Source organism: Equus przewalskii, chromosome 9 (assembly GCF_037783145.1).
Source record: "Equus przewalskii isolate Varuska chromosome 9, EquPr2, whole genome shotgun sequence".
In the NCBI taxonomy this organism is placed as follows: domain Eukaryota; kingdom Metazoa; phylum Chordata; class Mammalia; order Perissodactyla; family Equidae; genus Equus; species Equus przewalskii.
Genome location: NC_091839.1, coordinates 21842776 through 21866038, shown reverse-complemented (window position 1 = coordinate 21866038; position 23263 = coordinate 21842776). Strand labels below are relative to the sequence as shown.

The window sequence follows — 23263 nt, the reverse complement described above, 5'->3', positions numbered from 1 at the left end:
TCCTTTTTTGCTGATAGAGACAAAATGAGCTTAATAAACACACGTAGAATGAAAGTTGTATTGTCTGTACTATTTTCAGCACTGATAAGTCTAAAGCCAGGCCTGTTTCCATTAAACCAACAAGCTTTAGCTAGATTTTATGTACTAAAGACTAATCCTACATCACATATACTTGAAAACATGAGGGTTAATTTCCATTGTATTTCTGAGGTTTAGGAATACTTAATTTATAAGCACTTAATTTCAAGCCAATTAAATAGGGCTCTTTTACTATCCAGAGGTAGAAAAATATCATAGACATAAATAATATATACATAGACACAGAGACCTTATAGCTCTTGTTCTAAAAATTTCAGCCATGTCTCACATACAAACTTCAAAGAAATAGTTGGATCAAAATTGTTTTTGGAAGATGAATTAAATTAAGTTTACTTGCTCAGATGGACCAAGTTTCAGCACTAGCAGGGGTGCAGAAGGGAAAGTGGAAGCTGGACCAGAGGTGGGTCCTGAGCACAAGACAAAGAAAACGGGAGAAGGGAAAGAGAAGTCTAAGAAGCCATTCTATCTTCCCACAGCTTTTTAGTTGTTTTGGTTTCCTTAGATATGGTATCTTGTAGTGATGCAATTTCAGAGTTTTCTGCACATTTGGAAGACTCCAGGTCCCAAATAAAATAAACATACTATTCATTTTGCTTCATTTTAGAGCCATGGTCTTCCAACTTGGTTTTAAGAAAAATAAGTTTGTGCGCAGATCTACAGTTCCCTATGATGGCCATTGTAATTTTGGACTATTCTTGGTCAGTGTGGCCCAGTTCATTAAAAATGTGCATGTAGGGGGCCAAAGTTCTCAAACATAAACCTCACCAGGGTCCCTGAAGGAGGGTTTCCCTCACAACATGTAGGTGACTGGGGTCCCATTTCTGAAATCTCTGAAAACCCCAGAAAGTTACTAGAATCCTAGGCCTTGATCCTTGAAGGAATCTGAAAAGAAAAGAAAGTTGCTAGATTCCCAGCCCTGATTCCAAAAGGAATCTGAAAACTAAAGAAAACTTCTGGAATTTCAGCAATGTTGAGCCCCAAAAGGAACTGTGCTACCTTCAGAAAACAACTGAGTACTCACCAAGGATGATGTCTTGAATCCAAGGACAGAGCCTTGAACCAGGAGGACAAAGTCCCTCTCTTGAGAGGACAGTGCCTCTCCCAATCCCGAAAAAAGTTGGAGCACTCAGGAAACAAAAAGTGTGGGGCTTGAAATCCAAGAGGAGAATCACCAAACTGAAAGTAGGCAGTGACTCGTGGAAGCAATGAGGACGAGGGGCTTTGTGTGGTCACCTCGCTAGATTTTGGGGATTGCTATCTCTTAGGGGTCACCTACTTTGTATCCCACTTGGGACACTCTATATATCAACCTTAAAAATAAAACAGGGCTGTCCCCATGGCATAGTGGTTAAGTTCACAAGCTCCACATTTGTGGCCCCAGCTCAGTTCCTGGGCCCAGACCTATACCACTTGTTGGTACGCATGCTGTGGTGGCGATCCACATACAAAATAGAGGAAGACTGGCACACATGTTAGTTCACAGCAAATCTTCCTCAAGCAAAAGCAGAAAGATAAGCAACAGATGTTAGCTCAGGGTGAATCTTCCTCAGCAATAAATAAATAAATAAATAAATAAATTTAATTAAATAGGCAGTTATTATACCAGCAAAACAAGTTTATTTACGAGTAGCCAAATAATTACAATTCAGAATGTACAGCCTATGGTGATCCACAGGTAAATCCAACAAATAAGAAAGAGGAACACCGCGGCCGGCCCTGTGGCCGAGTGGTTGGGCTCACGTGCTCTGCTTTGGCGGCCCAGGGTTTCACCAGTTCAAACCCTGGGCGCGGACATGGCACTGCTCATCAGGCCATGCTGAGGTGGCATCCCACATGCCACAACTAGAAGGACCCACAACTAAAAATATACAACTATGTACCACGGGGCTTTGGGAGAAAAAGGAAAAAAAATATGAAAAAAATCTTTAAAAAAAAAAGAGGAATGCTATTTTATAGAGAAAAAGGAGGAAACTACAGGGGTAGTTTGAATGAAAGTCCATTGGAGAAATGTAAGAGTTCAGGAAGATGATGATTTCTCATGGGTTCTGTTGCTGGGGGCTAGTTTCTGTTTCAGATGCAATGTACATTTCTTCCTGTAATTAATGATTCTTTACTGCTAACGACTTCTGTTAGGGTGCATGATTGATTATCTTCCTGTCAATGACTTTTTTTGGTTGGGGTCTGTAATCGACTATCTTCCCTGTTATTGACCTCAAGTGGTACTACATGAGAGCTTCCCCTTCTGGTCTCCTGACTCCATTTTAAATGATGCCTGCTTATTAATTCTCACAATATCAATAAAAATATAAATATAGGAAATTCTAATAAAATGCCATCTCACCTTTTTCATCCTTCATCTCTTACCAAAACTAATTCCCAGCCAAGAAAAGTAGAGCCAGCGAGGTGGTAGCTAGACCTTCGTTTACTCAGACACTATCTTATCAGTTCAGATTCTCTTGGGGAGCATGGGAGCCTCCAACCAATAAGTTTCCTGTCTGGGCCCAAGAGAAATTACTTCAGCTGGTCAGGAAAAGTATGAAGCACATTATATGTGTAAATACTGAAGAGAATATTTGATAAAAAATGTGGGTTAGAGGTCCCTATGTAAGGCAAGGTGGCTGAAGAGAAGCTGGATGGGGAGTTCAGATGTCAGCACCTCTTGACCCCAAATGGTGCACAGTCCTGGCTCCTTCATGGAGATCCACTTCAAAGTCGGTCTGCATGGAGTGACCAGAGCTCAGGGAAGTGAGCTCAGCACTGGGAGTCTGGGGAGAGACAGGGACAGGGGAAGGGTCACTTCTGTTCTCTTGCTCAAAAGAAATTTATCTTCCAAAGTTTCAATCCATTTGAGTGCAAGCATTTAATTACCTAAAAAAAAAAAAAAAGAAAGAAAAACCTCTAAAATAATAGAGGGAAAAGAACCCTTAAAAGTTTGAGAAACTGAGCTTAGTCCCGGGGAAAACAGAAGAATGCTGTTTATTGAAAATAACCTTTGGGTAATTTCTGGAGCATGTACAGATGTGATCCGGTTAATCCAAAATCCAGCCAGCACCACCCTCAGAATTTCCACAGGGAACAGAAAAGGAGCTATTAACTCGCATATTTCAAATTAAAAATTATTAACGGTATGCCATTGCAAATGTGGAAAACTAGTAATAATATTTGGATTTATTGTTCACTAGAGGGCATACACATCCTTATCACATGTCTCTGGAAATATTTCAAAATTGATATTTCATTAGTTAAAAGCAAAGCCAAATACCTCCCAAAGAGTCCTCCTTTTACAAGCCTCATTATCGGCACATGGCATAAAACATTCAGAAACAGAAAACCAAAAAATGGGGATAGGTTAAAATACTTGATTTATCTAATTTAATCTTCAAGTTAAGAATGTTCCAAATAACTGAGAAGAAAACTTTTAAAAATTGCAGTTGCAATTGCAATTATATTTAGTAATTAACGACTTCAGCAAAATCCAAGATGCTATCCATTAGCTCTCAAAAGTACCTGGATTCTTAATTCCTCCGAGGAGGTGTGGATTAGTATAATAATTTAAATTTAAAGACAGAGAAATTAATTTCCATCCATACAAGACGAACATTTTGTTCTTTTAAAGCAACGTGTCAGCCCTGCATCCCCACAGCCCAGGGCCTGGCCCCACAAAGTCCCTGGAACCCAGCCCAGGGTTGCGTCTGCCTCCCACGTGCAAGGGGAACAGCAAGAGAAATTCCGTTCTGGTGGAGTTAGTACAAAATTGCACATTCCGCGCAGGCACAGTTTTGCATTTCGTGTCACATTCCAGTTTCCGTCACCGACAGAGAAACATCAACTACTGCTTAAAGAAGCAGCTCTAACTGTCTGGGGTCTCAGACCTTCCGCCCCGCCCCGGGTCCCCTCTTCAGAGCCTCGCTCACAGGACAGGCTTCTCTCTCCGCTCGTCAAAAAGCTCTCACGGTAACCGTTTTCAATTTGTTGAGAGGAAATATCTTCGCTTCCAGGATAAGTGGACCAGATATGTCTAATTCTGGACCTAGCCTGACCCCAGACAGATTTAACGGAACCCCAAAGCAAAGACGCAGACACTTGGGTTGAAGGACAACGCGACCTGGAACCTGAGAAGCTGCAGAAAACTCCAGGCCCCGCGCCCCCAACCCCGCCCCTACGTCGACCCCGCCCACACCTGTCCTGAACGAGTCCCGCTCTGTCGGCCCCGCCCCGAAACGCGCGCGCACGCGCAGTTTCCTGCAGACCCGGAAGTGGATCTCGTGGAGCACCTGCACGGTCGGGTCAGTGAGTCTGTTTTTGTGGTTCGTACTTGCGCTTAGCGGTCCTCGGGCCCCCATCCTCCAACCTGGGCTCGGGGGTCGCCCCGTAAGTTTGAATCTCTGAACCCGCTCGTCCCTCTCGCTGTGAGTTCGTCCCTTTCTCCTCTCGCGGCGTCGCCGTAAGACGTCCTGTGGCTCCGGGCGGGTTCGGGAGTCGCGTCCGTTTCCGGTTAAAATCGCTCCGAGGCGGGTGCCGCCCGACCTTTCTGCCTTCGGTCCACGGAGACGCCGACCGGCTGCCGCGTCGTTTTTCTGCTCAAACCCTTTGTCTGACGCCCGACTCCCCGCCCCCCGCCCCGCCGCTTGGTAGCGGCCTCACTCAGGAGGTGGATACAAGCCCTTCGTCCCCTCCAGGGAGAGCAGAGGGGGACAGAGGTGGGGAGAAAGAGGCGGAAATATGTGGAGTTAGAGGGTCACCAGAAAGTTTCGGGAGAAAGAACAGCAGGCGTTGAAACAGAGGTTACAGCAGACACTGTAGGAGAAGGAGGAATAGAGAGGGAGGGAAACAAAAGGATGCGGAGAAACAGGGAGAAACACGGAAATGGACAAAGGAGAGAAGAGAACTAGAAGGAAAAAGAGAGGCAAATACAGAGAAGAAAACACACAGTGGTGGAGAAAGTGGGGGACCCAATCCCAGGGAGTAGTGAGTTGACTGGATATGGGATATTAAGGTGTGAAGTAGTCCTAACTTGTGGCTTTATAATTAGTTTAAGATTTGTTGAACTGCTTAAATTATGCCGAAGAGAATGAGACTTACAAAACCAGGTGTTTGTGGCGCCCGCATTTTCTAACTATTGCACCAGAAGAGAATTCCATTTGCAGCCCCTGTCCACCCTGAGGGCAGAGACTTAGCTCAGTCAATTCCAGGTCACCCTCTTCCCTTTCAAGAAATGGGGGAGGACTGTCACCTGTGGCTCATCTCATCTTTTCTAAATTTGATGTGTCCTCGCACTTGGTTTAACTTAACCATTTTTTTTAATTTCCAAATTATTTTCCCTATTAATTTTATTGTGTAGGGTATGAGGTTTATATGCTTGCTACTCTATTATATATTGGAACTATTGTTTCATGTCTGTAAATAAGTAATAGTATTTCCCTATGCATCTGGTAAGGATGTTGATAATATTCTAACATTGAAAACCTAGTTTAACCAGCTAGTTTAGTAGGCAAGAGCTTCTTTCTTCCCTGAAGTGACCTGTTAAATTAGTGACCTCTGAGCTGAAGCCTCCAAATAAGTAGATGTCCCCCTCAAGTCCCCTGTGTCCTTTCTGTGCAGATGCTGAAGGATGGGCTGTGTCAGTGCAAATAATCTATAACCAATGTATAAATCAAAATTTGGGCGAGTTTATTATGAGCCAGATCTGTGGACTAGCCTTGGACCTTCCTTCCTCAAGGAAAGAAGGGCACCGGAGAAGTGGGTGTACAGAGTGGCTATATGCCATCTTGGAACAAAGAGCGTACGTCACGTATGATAGGAATGTCCCTTTTACAACAGTCATGAGATTGCCTGGCCTGCACAGCACAGGTATTCACACAGCAGGTAGCAGGTCTGTTGTCTTGAGCTGGGTGGACACGGGGTGGGCGCAGCAATTAATCCCTAGCCTCGGGAGAGATGCTTATCCTTAAGGAAATGCCAGTGTAGTGGAAGTCATGTCTTAAGGGCATTTGTTCTTGTCTTCGGGACATAGCAAGTGCTTAAAGCAGATATACAATGCATGCTCAATGGCCACATCAGGCCCTGTTGGAAAAAACAAGGTCAGGCTGAGTTATTTTTACACCAGATGGATTCCTCATTTACTCCAATATCTCCTATTACTTGCCATTTATTTATCAGCTGGATTAATGTGGAACTTTGTTCCAGTAGAGCCCATCTCTTCCAGATGATCTGACTGCTCAGAGCTCATCTCCATGTGATGCTCTTTCATGTTTTCCTAGACTGTTAACTATTGTAACTTCATTTTGTAAATATGTTTCTGGAAAACAGGAAGTAAATGCTTGGCTTTGATTAAAGCTGTGAAAGAGAATCTTCCCTTTCCCAGGAATCTGTGAAAGAGAACTTCCCTTTCTCAGGAATAGGAAAGGTAATCTGGAATTAGAGCAGTCCCTTTCTACTGCTCAATCCAGACCACCACTTACACCCAGGTCTGCTCACTGAACTCAGCCCTCTTCAGGGTAACTTGGTAAACTTACTTCCCCTCTGAGCCTCGGTACACCACCTGTAACATGGAGTTGAGAGAGCAGACCAGGAATGCTGAGTCTGAGCAAATGGGAGCCCTGGAATGATGTTCAAAAGTGGGCATGTTGTCTGCATTTGGTAGTTTTCTGGGAGAGGGTGCCAGTTAGAATTAGAGATTGAAATGTGTTCCAGTCCTCCAAAAAGAATGAAAACCTCTGAGAAAGAGGCAGGGGCAGAAGCTCAGACAGGCATGCGTCGCTTTCAGCTTCACTCTCTGCCTCTCTGTGTTTCATGAATAAATCTTAAGTTTGAGTGTGTCATCTCTTGGCAATAAACCCTCTTATGATTTCCCATCCCCCTCAGGACAAAAACCTGAACTTCTCAGTATTGCTACAGCAGGGAGCTCTGGAGCTGGGTACCCCTTTAGAGTTGGTCCATATTGAAGGAAGGGACAGACTTTTATATGCTGCATCAACCACTCATTGGATGCTGGCCCCCAGGGGAGGAATCAAGCACCTGGATGAGGCAGTTTCCTTATGCTTCGTGCCAACTGGATAAAGGACAATGCAGTTGCAGCAGAGTGTGTGGGTTTCAAACAGTAGGAGGGGCGGGCTTTCTGAAGAAATGGTTGAAAAACTCATATAACTGGTCTCTGTATGGAGTTTATTGTCCCTGCATCCCTCCTGTTACAGTGGGCAGCAAAGGGTGGTCTGTCACCTGTATTAAGGTTCTTGTGGCAGAGGAAGGGGGTGTGTTGATTCTAACTGGAGAACAACATATTTTTGTCATACAGAAGAATCTAACCTGAGAATCTCAGAGGAAGAGGAAAGAAAGGTGGAATGGCTCTTTCTCAGGTAAAAATCCTATTCTTAGCTGATTGTTCTGTTTTCTCCTTCCTAAATTACCATATTTTGTGCTTGCTAATCTTCTCTGGCTCTGAAGGGTCCCACCTAAAATGTTGACTTAGTGTTGTTTGGGTCACAGTACTCCCCAAAGGACTGTCAAGATTCAGTGGAATCCCCACCAAAATCCCCACAGCCATTTTTGCACAAATCAGAAACCCAATTTTAAAATTTATATTGAATTGGTAAGGACTCCAGATAACCAAAATAATGGTGAAAAAGAACAAAGTTGGAGGACTTAAAATTCCCAATGTCAAATTTTACTACAGATCTAGAGTAAGCAAAACTGCGGTTCCACCATGAGGATAGAAATATAAATCCGAGCAGTAGGACTGAGAGTCCTCAAATATACCCATACATCTATAGTCAATTCCTTTTTCACAAGGGCGCCAAAAACTTTCAGTGAGAAAAGAATAGTCTCAGAAGTGGTGCTGAGACAACTGCATATCCACATGAAAGAGAATGAAATTGAAGCTCCACCTTTCTCCATATAAAGAAAAGAATTCAAAATGAACCAAAGACTAAATGTAAGACATAAAACCGTAAAACTCTTAGATGGAAACTTAGGGGTAAATCTTCCTGACCTTGGATTTGGCAGTGGACTTTTAAATATGACATCAAAAGGAAAGAGAGAAAGACAAAATAGGTAAATTGGTCTCCATCAAAATTAAAATTTAGGAAGGTGAAAGGTGCACATGTGTGTGGTGATGGATTGTAATTAGTCTTTGGGTGGTGAACGTGATGTAAGCTACACAGAGTTCGAAATATATTACAGTGTACCTTTGAAATTTATATCGTGTTATAAACCAATGTTACCACAATAAAAAAATAGGAATAATTATTAAAAAAATAAATGAAGAGAATTAAAAATTATGTCCCTCGAAGGACACTGCCATGTAAATGAAAACACAGTCTACTAAATGGGAGAAAATGTTTGTAAATCGTGTATCTGGTCAGGGTCTAGTACACGGAATATATGAAGAACTCATACAATTCAACAACCAAAACTCAAGAACTCAATTAAAAAATGGTCAAAAGACATTAATAGACATTTCTCCATAGAAGATATACAGTGGCCAACAAGCACATGAAGAGATGGTCGATGAAATTAATCATAAGGAAAATGCAAAGTCAATATTGCAATGAGATACCATGTCACACCCATTATGATGAGTATACTAAAACAAAATAACAAGGGTTGGTAAGGATAAGAAGATACTAGAATCCTGATACATTCCTGGAAAATGTTGTCTCTACTGTGGAAGACAGTGTCGCAGATCTGTAAAACGTTAAACCATGTACCCAGAAATTCCACTCCTAGGTATATAACCAAAAGAATTGAAAACAGATATTCAAACACCTGTTCATAACAGCATTGTCAACATTAGCCAAAGGTGGTGACAACTCAAATGTCCATGAAAGGATGAGAGAATAAACTAAATGTGGTATAGTCATACAATGAAATTATTCAGCCATAGGAAAGGAATGTAGTCCTGATAGATATTACACCATGGATGAACCAAAAATATTCTAAGTGAAAGAAGCCACACACAAAAGGTCACCCATTTCATAACATTCCATTGATATGAAAATATCTAAAATAGGTAAATCCATAGAGACAGAAAGCACATTAGTGATTACCAGGGACTGGGGAGATGGGAATCGGAAGCAACTGCTTAATGGGTAATGGATTTCCTTTGCGATGATAAAGATGTTTTTGAACTAGATAGAGGTGATGTTTGCACAACATTATTAATGTATTAAATGCCACTGAATTGTACTTAAAATGGGTAACTTTATGTTATGTGAATTTCACCTCAGTTAAAAGAAAATTAGACATATAACTTGTTCAGAATTATCTTACATGATTCAGTGAAAACACTCACTGCAGGCAAGTCAGTCCTTGCACATCTCTGCTCTCATTTTGTGTCAGAATAAGAGCCCTCTCCCTCTTCACGTGGTGAAATGTGCTTTCCTTTCAGGGACAGTTGACCTTCAGGGACGTGGCCATCGAATTCTCTCAGGAGGAGTGGGAAAGCCTGGACCCCGCTCAGAGGGCCTTGTACAGGGACGTGATGCTGGAGAACTACAGGAACCTGCTCTCCCTGGGTGAGGAGAACTTCCCTCCCGAAATTGGTAACTACTATTGTATATCCTTGCGTTTTCCCTTGTGAGTCTCCTCGGAGCCCCTGACTTGCTTGTCTGAGTTTCAGATTCCTGTTCTTAAGAGAGTGATTGAAGCTGCTTTGACTCAGAAAGGAAAGGTTTCATAATGTGGCGTATGGATTCTTAAGTCCCCCTTTCTTCAGAAGTTCTGTGCATTTTGTGCTTGTTTAATGGTGATTGCAGAATATTAATAATCAGAGAACCTTATGGCAAATTTTTTAAAATATCTGATTCTGTGGCTTTACTCTTGTGCTTTTGATTGAGTAGTTCTTTGGAGAGAGCTGGGTGCCTGCATACTTAACCTCTTAGCATTCAGAAGGAGGCAGTCAGCTGACTGATTTTTGAAATACTTTTCTAGACCCACCTATAATGTCCTCTCTGCTGAACAAAGAGCTGAGAATGTGTTCTGGAAAAGCATAGCATATCCTGTTCCATTTTTCTTTGTAAGTTGAAGTCTCTCTTCAGTAGAATATTATCTCCATTTTTGAGTAAGGGAAACAGCCCTGGACTATGGAGAGTGAGGGGAAAATAAGAACAAACGCAGACAGATGGGAATGTGTGGAGATGTGAGCACAAGTAAGAGTTCAGATAGATGGGCTCAGAGCAAGCTGCCTCGATTAACTATTGTTTGGGAAACTCCTCAATGGGGAAAGATCTGTGGGAAAATAAAAGTTTATTTCTTGTGAGCTCTCAAAGAAATTTCCCCCCACCAACCACTTACACACTTAGCAGTGTTATTGAAGTGTGTAACTGTTTAAACTTGCACCGTCCCGTGATGCTCCAGCCCACGCAGAGGCAGGCAAAAGCTGTATCATGACATACGATGTGCTATTATCTGGCTCTTCTCACCACTTTGGTCCTTTGGGTTGAGGGAAAGCGAGATGGCTGTCTCTAAGGAGTCTTCTTTCCCCTTGATCTCTCTTGGTTCTCTGTCCATATGGATCAGAGCTCCGGCCTCTGTAGTCCTGACCCCAAGACCTATTCAGTTTCCACTCATGTTTCACGCCCTTGGGAGAACTTCTCAGGAGATAAACAAACAAAATAGCTGCTCTTCCATTGTCTCTGGGTTTCCATGAAACTCCCCGGGCTTTGTCAAGCCCTGTCTGCCTTTTCAGGCCCCTCAGCCATCTCTTCAGTTTTCTTTTTGCCACATATGTGCAAAGCAGAATATGATTGGAGATTGTTAAATAGATTTTAAGATTTGAGATTGTTACTGAGCAGTAATATAAAGACTGGACACTTGGACCCTCTCTCTGGTCCCCACTGCTACATGGGACTCTATCTCAGTCTTTCAGGCCTCTGCCCCACAGCCTGTAGGCACAGCACATAGGCCCTTCTTAAGAACTAAGCAGAATCTGACTCTCTTATTTTTCTCCCATACCTTATATTTTATCCTTCTTTCTGCTCTCTCTTTCAGGGAACGTAGAAATACCTGGTCTCCCTGATATCTTATTTTCCTAAGATTTTGCCTCTGAAACTTGCTTTTGAAACAACACGGTCCAAGGGTCTGAAGTTTCATCCTCACTTTCTGTTGAGATAACTCATCTTTAGGTGATGAAAACTTCTGGTGGACTCTCCCATGGAGGATGTTTACTGGGTAACAGACATTCTGGAAGCAGAACATTGATTAATATTAGAACATCATCCTCCTACGTACGGAAGTGCCTCTTGAAGCCACTGGGTAGTGGATAGCATGTCCCAGGATACTGAGGTAGAAAGTATTAGGAAAGCCTGACAAATGTTTCCAGTTTCCTGTTTTTTGAGGAGTTTAATAGTGTCTCCCTAGGGGCAGTATGACAGTATTGTTCAGACATTATACAATAATCTATCTCCTTTGAGCCAGCAATAAATAAAAGGTGCATGAACTTAACCTAAGGAGAACACTGTCCAAGTTCACAACCTAATTTCTGTGAGACTGTTGACTAAACTACTGTTCCTGTCACATTGTTTATCCCGTGTGTGTGCTTTTCTTCATTCACCTTCAACAAATATGCTTTGACACGTCTTGTTGAGGGAGTTTATAAAGTGGAATGATGCCTACATTTTAAGTCTACTGTAATTTGTTTTAAGTTACTGATAACTTTCATCTTCCAAGTTTCAATGTTATAAATGACCTTGTTTTCTATTTATTTAATCAGTTCAATATTTTTGATGATATTTTTAGTGTTCTTTATTTTATATCTGCAATTTGGGGTTGTGGGGTCATGGAATGAGTTTTGTTTTATATACTTTATATGATTTCTTTCTTGAGTGGCTATAACTCAATATTAGTTTCTCCAAGACCTGTAGAACCTCTAGGATTTTTTGAAAATAGTGTTAGTTATTATTTTTACTTCTGTTTCATATTACTTAGTGCTTAGTAGTGTTGAGACATGTTTTTTGATAGACAAGTTTTTTGAGCAGTTTGTTTCACAGCAAAATAGAACAAAAGGTACAGAGATTTCCCATGCATTTCCTACCCCCACATAAGCAGACCCTCCCCATTATCAAAATCCCACACCAGTGTGCTATATTTGTCACCATTCATGAACCTACACTGACACATCATCATCACCCAAAGTCCATCTTTACCTTAGTGTTCACTCTTCGGGTTGTACATTCTATGGGTTTGGCCATTGTATAACGACACATATGTACCACAATAGTATCTTACAGACTAATGTCATTGCCCGAAAATCTCTGTTCTGTGCCTGTTCATCTCTCCCTCCCTCTTAACCCTTGCAACCACAGATCTCTTTACTGTCTCCATATGCCTTTTCCAGAATGTTCTATAGTTGGAATCAAACAGTCTATAGACCTTTAGGATTTTCTTCTTTCACTTAGTTATATGCATTTCAGTTTCCTCCATGTCTTTCATGCCTTAATAGCTTGTTTCTTTTTAGTGATGGATACTTCCATTATCTGGATGTACCTCAGTTTATTTCTCCATTCACCTTCCGAAGGACATCTTGGTTGCTTCCAAGTTAATGGCAGTTACAGATAAAGCTGCTATAAGCATTCATATGCAAGTTTTTATTGGAAATAAGTTTTCAGCTCATTTGGGTAAATACCAAAGTGTATGATTGCTACATCGTGTTGTTAGAATACCTTCAGTTTTTTAAGAAACTATAAGCTGTCTTCCATTGTTGCTATAATATTTTGCATTCCCACCAGCAATGAATGAGAGTTCTTTCTCCACATCCTTGCCAGTATTTGGTGTTGTCAGTGTTCTAGGTTTGGTTTATTCTCATAACATGTAGTGGTATCTCATTGTTTTTACATGCTCTCCTCAATTAAATCTATTGAATTGTTGAAACTGAGAATGTTCAGTATGTTGGAAAGTAAATGAAGTTTCTTACCTACAGAAATATCATTCAAGTGGTTTTTCCATATTTTTTTATATAAGATACTGTAGTTTTTCCATATGTATGTACTTTTCTAAAAAATACTTGGATTTGATGTTAATTTCACTGACTTTTTTTTTGCAACGAATAATTTATTCTAATAATTATTCTGTCTAGATTCATCATGCACATCTTGGTATACTAACCTAATATTTAAATATCCCATTTTATTTAATAGACAATTTAGGCACCTTTTATACTCCGTTGTTCCCTCCTTACTACTGCTTCTGAGACTCATGTTGCCCAGACAATTTAAGTTCTTCAAATTATGTATTTCAGTTCACCCATGAAACCTGTTTTGTTCCCTGTCCTCCCTTTCACCTGAATTCTGTAAAAATCACCTGGTACTTGTTGACACACATCCCATTGCTGTCCTGTGGTTCTGAGTATTATTGGATAGTTATGTTGCTCTCCACATCTCTGCACATAGACCTCTGTCGTGGATCACCATGGTACTGCCAAAAATTATTTCTACACTTAAATGCTGCTACTAACATCCTTTTTCCTTACCAGCTATTCTGTGCTCTAGGTCATTTAGTTACACCCTTAAAGGGTACTGCTTTCTGATGTTTGTGAAGTCAGAATTCATTACTTTTAGATAAGTGTGTATTAATTTCTGTAAATTCATAATGATAATTAGTATATACCTAGTAATACATATAGTAAGCGCACTTCTCACATGCTATGTCTTATAACTTTGGGATTGTAATATAAAGAGATCCAAAGAAATGACTTCAAACAGTTAAAATATTAAAGCAAAAGAGACTCTTATTTTTGTATAACAAATAAGGACACTTGGACTAACAAACTCAATGTGTCAAAACTTATAAATTTCTAATTTTAAATCTATATAATATAGTTCATAAGTTATGTTTTACCAAATATAATCACATGCCCCAAGAGTTGAAACCTTGACAATAACCTCCTGCTAACTTTGTTCCCACCGTGCAAGCTCTGTGCCCCCTGTCAGAGATCATCCAACACCCGTGGTCACCCTCTATTGCTGGACCCTTGAGCGGGTTTTATTGCATCCATATGAGTTTGTAGAGAGTGAATTCATCCATTCTTCTCTTGGTGGTCATTTCCAGGTTTTTCCCTTTGGGTCTTACTAAGAATGTTCTTGTACATGTCTTCTGGAATTTATATGTGACTCTCTTGAGTATATGCCTAAAAATGGAATTTATGGCATATTCACTTTGATCACTTTCAGAGCAAATATTGGAAAAGATGTAAATTTACATTCTTCCCATAACACCACACTGTCTCCCTTTTTAATCTCTTCTCTTGTTTGCCTCATCTCATGGAATAGTTCCTACAGAATGAGTATTACGCCTCTTGCTGAAGGAGTTCCTCTCTTTTTCAGAGATTAGAATTTTAACTGCCGTAGCATAGTCATATTCCCATACGTTGCAAGCACAAGCACTGCTCCCACATTGCCCATTACACCCTGCCCTTCACTCTTCTTGTTCTATATCCTGGTCCTAGCATTTCCTTAGATCTTTTATTGATCTAAATGAATGACACTGGTGCCTTTCTGTATATTAATTTTGATCACCTAGGCACCCCAGTTTCCATAGGACCTATGCCTCCCCATGCCACATGCGCTGCATTATATCTTGTACACTTTGTTTTCATAATTTTTTTCTATATTATTTTCTCTCATCTTACATATTAAATTTTCAAACTATGTCCTATATACTGTCTACATTTTTTGAACCTCTAACTGCATAATTGAATGATACTCCATAGTTACAGAGTTGGTCTATATACTAGCTATTATATAACTGCAGGCATGAAATCATAATTGAGATATCTGACAGGCTTCCCTAATTTTTAATCTTTATAATAATATGTGTTTATCTGAAACCAATATTTCATATTTACTGATTCTCAACATATTGTTCCTTTTTACTTTTGTGTGCTCCATTTTGAATATAAATTCTTTGCTTAGTACCTTAGGAAGAATTCTTTAGAATTTCAGAGACTACTATTTTATGTAATTGTGGTTAGTTATTAACTTACCTGGTAATTTATCATGGGTTAGAAAATGTTCTATTTATTGTTATTGTTTTATACATTTTTTCTTTCAGTATCTTTTTTCACATCATGTCAACACACCTTATTATAAAGATTAAGAATTACAGAAAACAATCTCAAATCTCCATTATCGTTTTATGCCTATGGTTATATACTAGCCAGTAGGTAGATCAGCTCCCTAACTATGGAGTATCATTTAATTATCCAGTTATATGGGCAGAAAATATAGTATATATGGTGTGTTTTGAAAATTGATTATCAAAGGTGGGAGAAAAATATTAATATGGAAAAGATATAAAACTAAAAATTTAGAAATCTGTATATTACAATGATATTTGAAGACTGCATCAGAAATTTCATAACTATGTTCATTATAAGGATTATTTTTTGTATAATTACCTAATTCAATATAAACCATTTATCTTCCAACTCTTTTTAGTAGGAAACCTTTCTGCTGGATTTGCAATAAAAGGATTATCACAAAGAGAGGGCATTAATGAACGAGAATTCTATCATCTACTGATATTGGAAAGAAATGAAAGCCATGGCATCAAGGATTTTGACCTCAAAGAATTCTTGGAAAATATGCATGAGTTTGGGAGTGTGTGGGGATATGATGCAAGAAATCACAAAGGAGTGCCTTTAATCCATAATGGACAGTTCATTCATAGAACAGATGAATGTAATAAATCTACAACTAATTTTCTTCAAAAGCAGAGTGTGTCTGTACGAGATAATACATACCAATATTGCATGCATGGTGAGCCATTTATAGGCAATTTGTTAAAACTAAGAAATATTGTAAGTGATGCTGGAAATGAGTATATAAAGTGTTTGGAAAATAGAACTGGATTAAGTTTGCAGGCACACTGGATGGAACTGCAGAGATTGCAAACTGAGGAGAAAATTTATAAATGCAATCAAGTTGAGAAGTCTGTCAATCGTGGTTCCTCAGTTTTGCCACTTCAAAAAATTCCTCCTAGTGTCAGAAACATTTGTAATAAATATAGGAAGGTTTTTAAATATCTTTTGTTACCTGCACAATATGGGAGAACACACACTAGAGAAAAATCTTACAAACGTACTAAGTTCAGGAAGGCTTTTAGGAAAAGCTCATACCTCTCAAAACATGAGAGAATTCATTCTGCACAGAGACCTTACAAATGTAATGAGTGTGGCAAAGCTTTTAATAAGTGCTTGAACCTTAGTAGACATCAGAAAATCCATACAAGAGAGAAACCATATAATTGTGATGTGGGTGGCAAAATCTTTCATCAGAATTCAAACCTTGCAAGTCATCAGAGAATGGATACTGGCGAGAAACCTTACAAATGTAATGACTGCAGCAAGGCCTTTGCTAAACACTCAAGGCTTACTCAACATAAAAGAGTCCATACTGGAGAGAAACCTTACAAATGTAATGAATGCAGCAAAGCCTTTGCTAGATGTTCAAGCCTTACTCAGCATAAGAGAATCCATACTGGAGAGAAACCTTACAAATGTAGTGAATGCAGCAAAGCCTTTGCTGAACACTCAAAGCTTACTCAACATAAAAGAATCCATACTGGAGAAAAACCTTACAAATGTAATGAATGCAAGAAAGCCTTTGCTAGACATTCAAGCCTTACTCAACATAAGAGAATCCATACTGGAGAGAAACCTTACAAATGTAATGAATGCAGCAAAGCCTTTCCTAGACACTCAATGCTTGCTCAACATAAAAGAATCCATACTGGAGAAAAACCTTACAAATGTAATGAATGCAGCAAGTCCTTTGCTAAACGCTCAAGGCTTACTCAACATAAAAGAATCCATAATGGAGAGAAACCTTACAAATGTAGTGAATGCAGCAAAGCCTTTGCTAGACATTCAGGTCTTACTCAACATAAGATAATCCATACTGAAGAGAAACCTTGCAAATGTAGTAAGTGTGGCAAGGTATTTAGTCAAAAGTCAAGCCTTGAAAGTCATCAGAGAATTCATACTGGTGAGAAACCTTACAAATGTAATGAGTGTGGCAAATCTTTTACCCATTTTGTGTGCCTTAAAAGACATCAGAAAATCCATACTGGAGAGAAACCTTACAAATGTAATGAGTGTGGCAAATCTTTTAACCGATTTGAAAGCCTTACAATACATCAGAAAATCCATACTGGAGAGAAACCTTACAAATGTAATGAGTGTGGTAAAGCCTTTATGGATGTTTCATACGTTACTCGACATAAAAAAATCCATACTGGAGAGAAACCTTTCAAATGTAATGAGTGTGGCAAAACTTTTATGCAGGGTTCACATCTTACTCGACATAAGAAAATCCATACTGGAGAGAAACCTTACAAATGTAATGAGTGTGGCAAGGTCTGTAATCAAAAGTCAAACCTTGCAATTCATCAGAGAATTCATACTGGAGAGAAACCTTACAAATGTAATGAATGTGGCAAAGTGTTTGCTGAGCGTTCAAGACTTACTCAGCATAAGAGAATCCATACTGGAGAGAAACCTTTCAAATGTACTGAGTGTGGCAAAACTTTTATGCAGAGTTCACATCTTACTCGACATAAGAAAATCCATACTGGACAGAAACTTTACAAATATAATGAACCTGGCTAGGTTTGTGGTCAAAAGCAAAACATTGCAATTCATCAGAGAATTCACACCGGAGAGAAACCTTATAATAGTAGTGGATGCAGCAAAGCCTTTGCTGAGATTTCAGGCATTACTCAGCATAAGAGAATCCATACCGGAGAGAGACCATACAAGTGTATGAATGTGGCAAATCTTTTACCCACTTTTCAAGCCTTATGAAACATCAGAGAATCCATACTGGAGAGAAATCTTACAAATGTAATGAGTGTGGCAGACTTTTACCCAATTTCCAAGTGTGACTAGGTATCAGAAAATACATACTGAAAAGGGACATTACAAACCTACTATGAGTGTCAGTCCTTTTATTCAAAAGCTCAAGCTTTGAGGAATCTCAGAGGATCATAATAGCAAAAAAGCTTACAAATATAATGATTGGCACAAAACTTATGCAAGTGTTCAAGCCTTACTCAACATCAGACACTCCATTGTGGAGAGAAGCCATATAATAATAATGTATGTGTCGAAGCTGGTAACCAGAGCCCACACCTCACTTGATCTCAGAATATACATCTTTGAAAGAAACCACATAAGTGTAATGTATGGTAAGGCATATCCAAAATTTAAGCCTTGTGGAACGTAAGAGAATTCTTACTAGAGAGAAATCTTATAAATGTAATGAGTGTTACCAGCTTTATCAAAAACGTACAACTTTGTGGTCATGAAAGTATTCATATAAGGTGGAAACCATACAAATGTGTCAATGCCTTTAAGCAATGACCTCATAATATGCCAAAGAATTCATACTGGAGGGACATATTATAACACATTTGAAATGTAATGAAGGTAATAAATTGTTTAACCAATTCTCTTAATGGAATAAAATAAAATTCATACTAGAGAGAAGTAAGTCCTTTAGTTTTGAAGATTCAGAAACCTCAGATGTTAAATTCCACAGAGATTAAAAGTTAAAATTCTTTCTAACTTAAGATGATGTGTGTCAATGAAATCTGTGGAAAGGTCTATCTTCAGTTTATAAAATATTTTTGTTCAGTTATTTGAGGTTTCATGAAAAGGCTACATTATTATTGATGACTTACAACCTGAAGTTTGAAACCTGTTGATGTTATACCTTCATTATTTGCTTTTCATTTGTCATCCTATCATGATGGTCTCAGGGAAGGGATTGGTACGATGAAAGGACTTGCTTCATTAGGTGGAGTTTATTCATATCCATGAAACCTGGAAAAACTAGGTCACTAATTTTAAAGTACAGTGTGGTATAAATTTGAGAGCACAGGGAGTGGCAGAGAATAGATGTAAAATATTTAAATTATCATGCTGTCTGTGGTCACAGCCCCTTGTGTAGATTTGTTGTTAGGACCGTGGGCCTTTGACAATTGTTATAGGAAAGGATTGCTCTACCAGATGATCATGAAAAAGAGTAGGCCAGAACGTTAGAGAATGACATTTTCATGTGAATAGAATGATGGTTACTGGGGATGGCATATGTGGTACAAAAAATGGAGGGGGAATGATGGTATCCCTCTCTGTTGAGAGGTAATAGGTGTTGTATATCATAGATTAGGGAAATTAGTCTTATTTTTGGAAACTGAAGAGACAGGATTATAGAGGACAGTTTGATCAAAAGAACCAGAGTAGAGTGTGCTTCTGAAAGATGCAATTTGGCCACTGAAATTGTATTTTTATACCCCTTTATTTAGCATATATTATACTTCTCATGTCTAAATAAGTAAAGTGTAAATGTTTTTTGGTAACCCTGAATGAATCATGTGCCTTCCCTTAACCCGAGCATATCCCACCTCATTGGGGTGCTTCATAAGGAACACTAATGATAGATACATCATTATGCTTTCTAGGTTGAATGGCGTCTATAACTCTTTCTTTCCCTGTTGGATTAAAACAGTTTACAGCTTTTAAAATATATATTCATAATTTGCCTATGAGGTGTGCACTCCATCATGTATCCCAGACTATTTCTGTGACTATAGTGAAAATATCATAGCAGTGCAATTTCAGACTCTCCTGCCCCTAAGACCTGCCTCCCCAGTCATAAATATACACCATATGTTTATACTTTTAATGCCATTTTTTGTGCTGAAATAAGATCCATGGCTCGCACCATTACATAATAGAAAAAAAGAAATACAGCTACCATATGAAAAATAGGAAATCAAAGAAAATTTCAGAAATAAAGATAAAAATAATACTATTTTTTGTACTTGGAGCACTCGGAATTAATTTCAAAAGATTAATGTTCATGAATTTCTTAAGAATGTATAATGGGGATTGTTTTTTGATAGATAAACTAGAAATTTCATATACAGGCAAACTTCAGAGATACCATAGCTTCGGTTCCAGATGACTGCAATAAAGAAATATTGCAATAAATGAGTCACAAAGTTTTTGGTTTCCCAGTGTGTATAAAAGGTATGTTTACACTTTACAGTAGCCTATTAAATGTGCAATAGCATTGTCAACAAAAAATATCTGGAACATGAGAATGTAGTTAGGGAATCTTTATTGCTCATACAGTTTGCAAACCAGGGAGATGCAGCCTCTGGAATAAACTGGAAGCTCGCTCCAGAGAGGGTATCAGAAGCCAGAGTTTATAAAGGCAAAAACCATAGACCACAGGGATTATTTTCAAAGTCCTCTGATTCATCAGTTCCCCTATAGATACTGGTGTTCTAAGATCAGTTATATCAGCCTTCTGGCCATCTGCCAGGAAGGAATGCTGTTTCAGGTATGAGTTGTAGTTTTTCTGAGAAGAGACTGCGTGACTGCACTTTGCAGGGCCATTTGACTGTTTTTTTTAGGTCCCAGTTAGCCACAGAGAGTTCATTTTGTCTTTCTCTTTTCAGGGTCCTCTTTTTTAAAAATTCTAATTCCATAATTCTCCCTTTTGTTCAAAATCTGCCACAGGCAGCACTGATGATCAGTTTGGTGTTTGTCCCATTTCGGTGCTGAAGTGGCCTCTGCCTACCTCGGGTCCATCTAGTTCCACAGAGGGACTCGTGGGCTTAGTGGGACTCAGTTATTGAATTGAGTAACTTGGGTCATGCAGGTTAGGGATCCATCCAGGTACCTGTCATAGGTCAATTGAGGTCTCAGAGTGGAAGTTCTTGGAGGTTCTGGTGATGGTTACATTTATGGTTGGAAAATGTTGAGTCATCATGATTCGGGTTGGTGTTTCCCAGAGGCATGTGTGGAAGCAAGCTGGAATTATTTTAAAGAAGAACCAGATGCTTAGTTCTAAAACCAATGATAACACAAGGCCCTGGAAATCCAATCTTACAAGGTAACCCAGACTTGAGGGTAATCAACTAAAAAGATCTGGAAGGCATGGAATGGGGAAATAGGAATGAGGTTCTACATGTAATCTCTTACTTATCGTTAGGCAGGGCCACATTTGAGCAGCAAGGCAGACAAGATGAGGGAGAGCCAAATTCAATAAGATGTGCCTATACATTGATGAGATCGTCTTGAAGAGACCTTGAAGTTGGGGAATCAAGTGTATTGGCTCTCGTCATCACGAGACCATCACTGTAGCCTGAATGCTGGTTTTACAGCACTGAGTAAAGACAACAATGATTAGTTTAAATATGCTTAATACCTGGATTCGAAGGAATAACAGAATTAGGAGATAAAATCTGGATCACAGAAGTGTGCTGATGCCCATAGAAAGACAACTAAATAAATCATTTAGACTAGGGGTAGGATCGCTAAGGTCATTTACTTGCTTTTTCATGAGATTTAGCAGAGATGACACATTGGGATACTCTTCAGGTATAAAAACACAGCATTGAGTTTGCATGATTGCACATGTACCAGCCTGTGATGCAGTTATAATATCGAGGGCCATTCTATTTTAGAGGAAGGCTTTACTCGTTAAAGACATTTTAGTATTCAATAATGATAATTCAGTTTGACTATCATTAAGGGCCTGTTGAGTGAGCTTAGTCAGGGCTTCTATATGTGATATGACATCCTCTAATCCTATAGAAGGAATATAGCACCCCGGTGATGATACCAGTGAAAAATTGCATGAGTCCATCTGGGTTTGAGGAAAGGGAGATTAGTGACAGTTGTTAATTTAGGGTGAGTCCTTCCTTGCATCCAAAAGAAAGCAGCGTGCGATGCCCTAGCCAGCCAGGTGGAAGCCAGCGCCAAAGGTTTGTTCACATCACCACTGAAGTCTTTTATTGGTCACTCAGTAAATGCTTGGTTGTAGAGACAAGTCTGTCCCAAACCAGTCACCTTGTTTAAGTCTAATGGTATTTTTGCATGACTCAGGATATCCATCCCATGTCTCGAGTGCAGTTAGGTTGACTTTGTCTAGAATGATTTCCTTGTTCCCAGCATAAAGGTGCCAGTATGTCTAAAGTTCCATAGCTAGGAGTCAGCCAAATATATCCATCCAAGATCTGAGTGAAACCTGTCATGGTTCTGTTCATAGTATCTAGTTTCTTTGCTGTAATTGAAAATTGTTGAGATAACTGGGTGGTTTTGGCAAGAGAAAAAAAGTAGTTATGCACTGTATCATTAATAGGATGGGCTATTGGCCAGGTGTCAGGGTCAAAATTAGAAAGGTCAGATGTGCTGTGAATGCTTGAACTAGATCTTTCCATCACAATAAATTGTTTCAGAGCTTTCCAGTCTGCCCTGAAGGGGAATAATCTACCAAGGTAACCCAGATGAACTAGAAAGAGGGAGTTGCCCACATATCCAACAGGTAGGTTGATTTTTGTGTGTAGCAAAGGAATGAGCCCACTGTAAAAGGACATTGCTATCTGGGTCCCGTTCAGATGTGGATTGGAAAAACAAACACAGTATCAGAAATATCTTAAATAACATTTGAAAAATGTGATTGGTAATATTAAGTAGTTGTGGAAGTGGAAATACAGGTCTTGGGACAGCTGTCTACAACAGATGTCGGCTACTTCTCTTCCTGGAAGTTGTTTTTGTGAGCCAGCTTTCCTGTGGTGTCTGAAGGCAGACTGGCTTTCCGGTCATCTGAAGGAGTTGAGAAGGCCCTTTCTGATGGGGCTCCGTGGCTGTCTTCCTCTAATGATGTTTCCAGATACCCAGTCATGGGCTCTAGGCTGTGATCAGTGGGGCCCTTTAAATTGGAATCTGGGAAAGGTTCTTTAATCTGTTGATGATAGGTTCAGGCATAAGACTTTAGAGTCTTAGAGTAGCTGGTCATACTAGCATAAGACAATAAGGGATCAGCAGAAGCTTGTATACCAACAGACATTGATCTGTTGGTGATCATCCCACAAGGGGTCAGTTCATGTTTTCCAAAGAGGGCACTGCAAGCAGTCAGTGAGACCAAAGGCAATACCTTAGGCTAGGAGAGTCCAGTCTCTAGGTATACAACAAAACCTCAAAGAGAATTAACAGGACTAGAATCCAGTATCTACAAAGTTATAATTTTTCTCTCTGCAATTACTTTCATTTTTTTTACAAAGATAAATACAGTAAAACTAATTCACTTATATTAAAAATTTGGTCTGATTTTTATGTAAGTGAAAATAATACTGAGAGTTTCTGAATTATGGAGGAATC

General features: G+C 39.4%; 1 protein-coding gene across 9 annotated transcripts in view; it reads left to right on the top strand.

Annotated features, from left to right (window-relative positions):
- The window catches only part of LOC103547862 (zinc finger protein 677-like), a 49267-nt gene extending 26419 nt beyond the window's left edge, over window positions 1-22848 (top strand). Inside the window, exons 1-4 of one of the 9 annotated variants that reach the window (XM_070558368.1) lie at window positions 4131-4385; window positions 7394-7454; window positions 9485-9611; window positions 15528-22848. In XM_070558368.1, coding sequence (XP_070414469.1) covers window positions 7440-7454; window positions 9485-9611; window positions 15528-17698 — 2313 coding nt within the window. In that variant the 5' untranslated portion in view covers window positions 4131-4385; window positions 7394-7439 and the 3' untranslated portion in view covers window positions 17699-22848. Of the gene's footprint in view, window positions 1-4130; window positions 4800-7393; window positions 7455-9484; window positions 9639-15527 lie in introns of those variants that run through there. The other 8 variants (XM_070558371.1, XM_070558366.1, XM_008515335.2 and 5 more) reach the window with 8 other exon arrangements.
- Window positions 22849-23263: the final 415 nt, after the last annotated feature.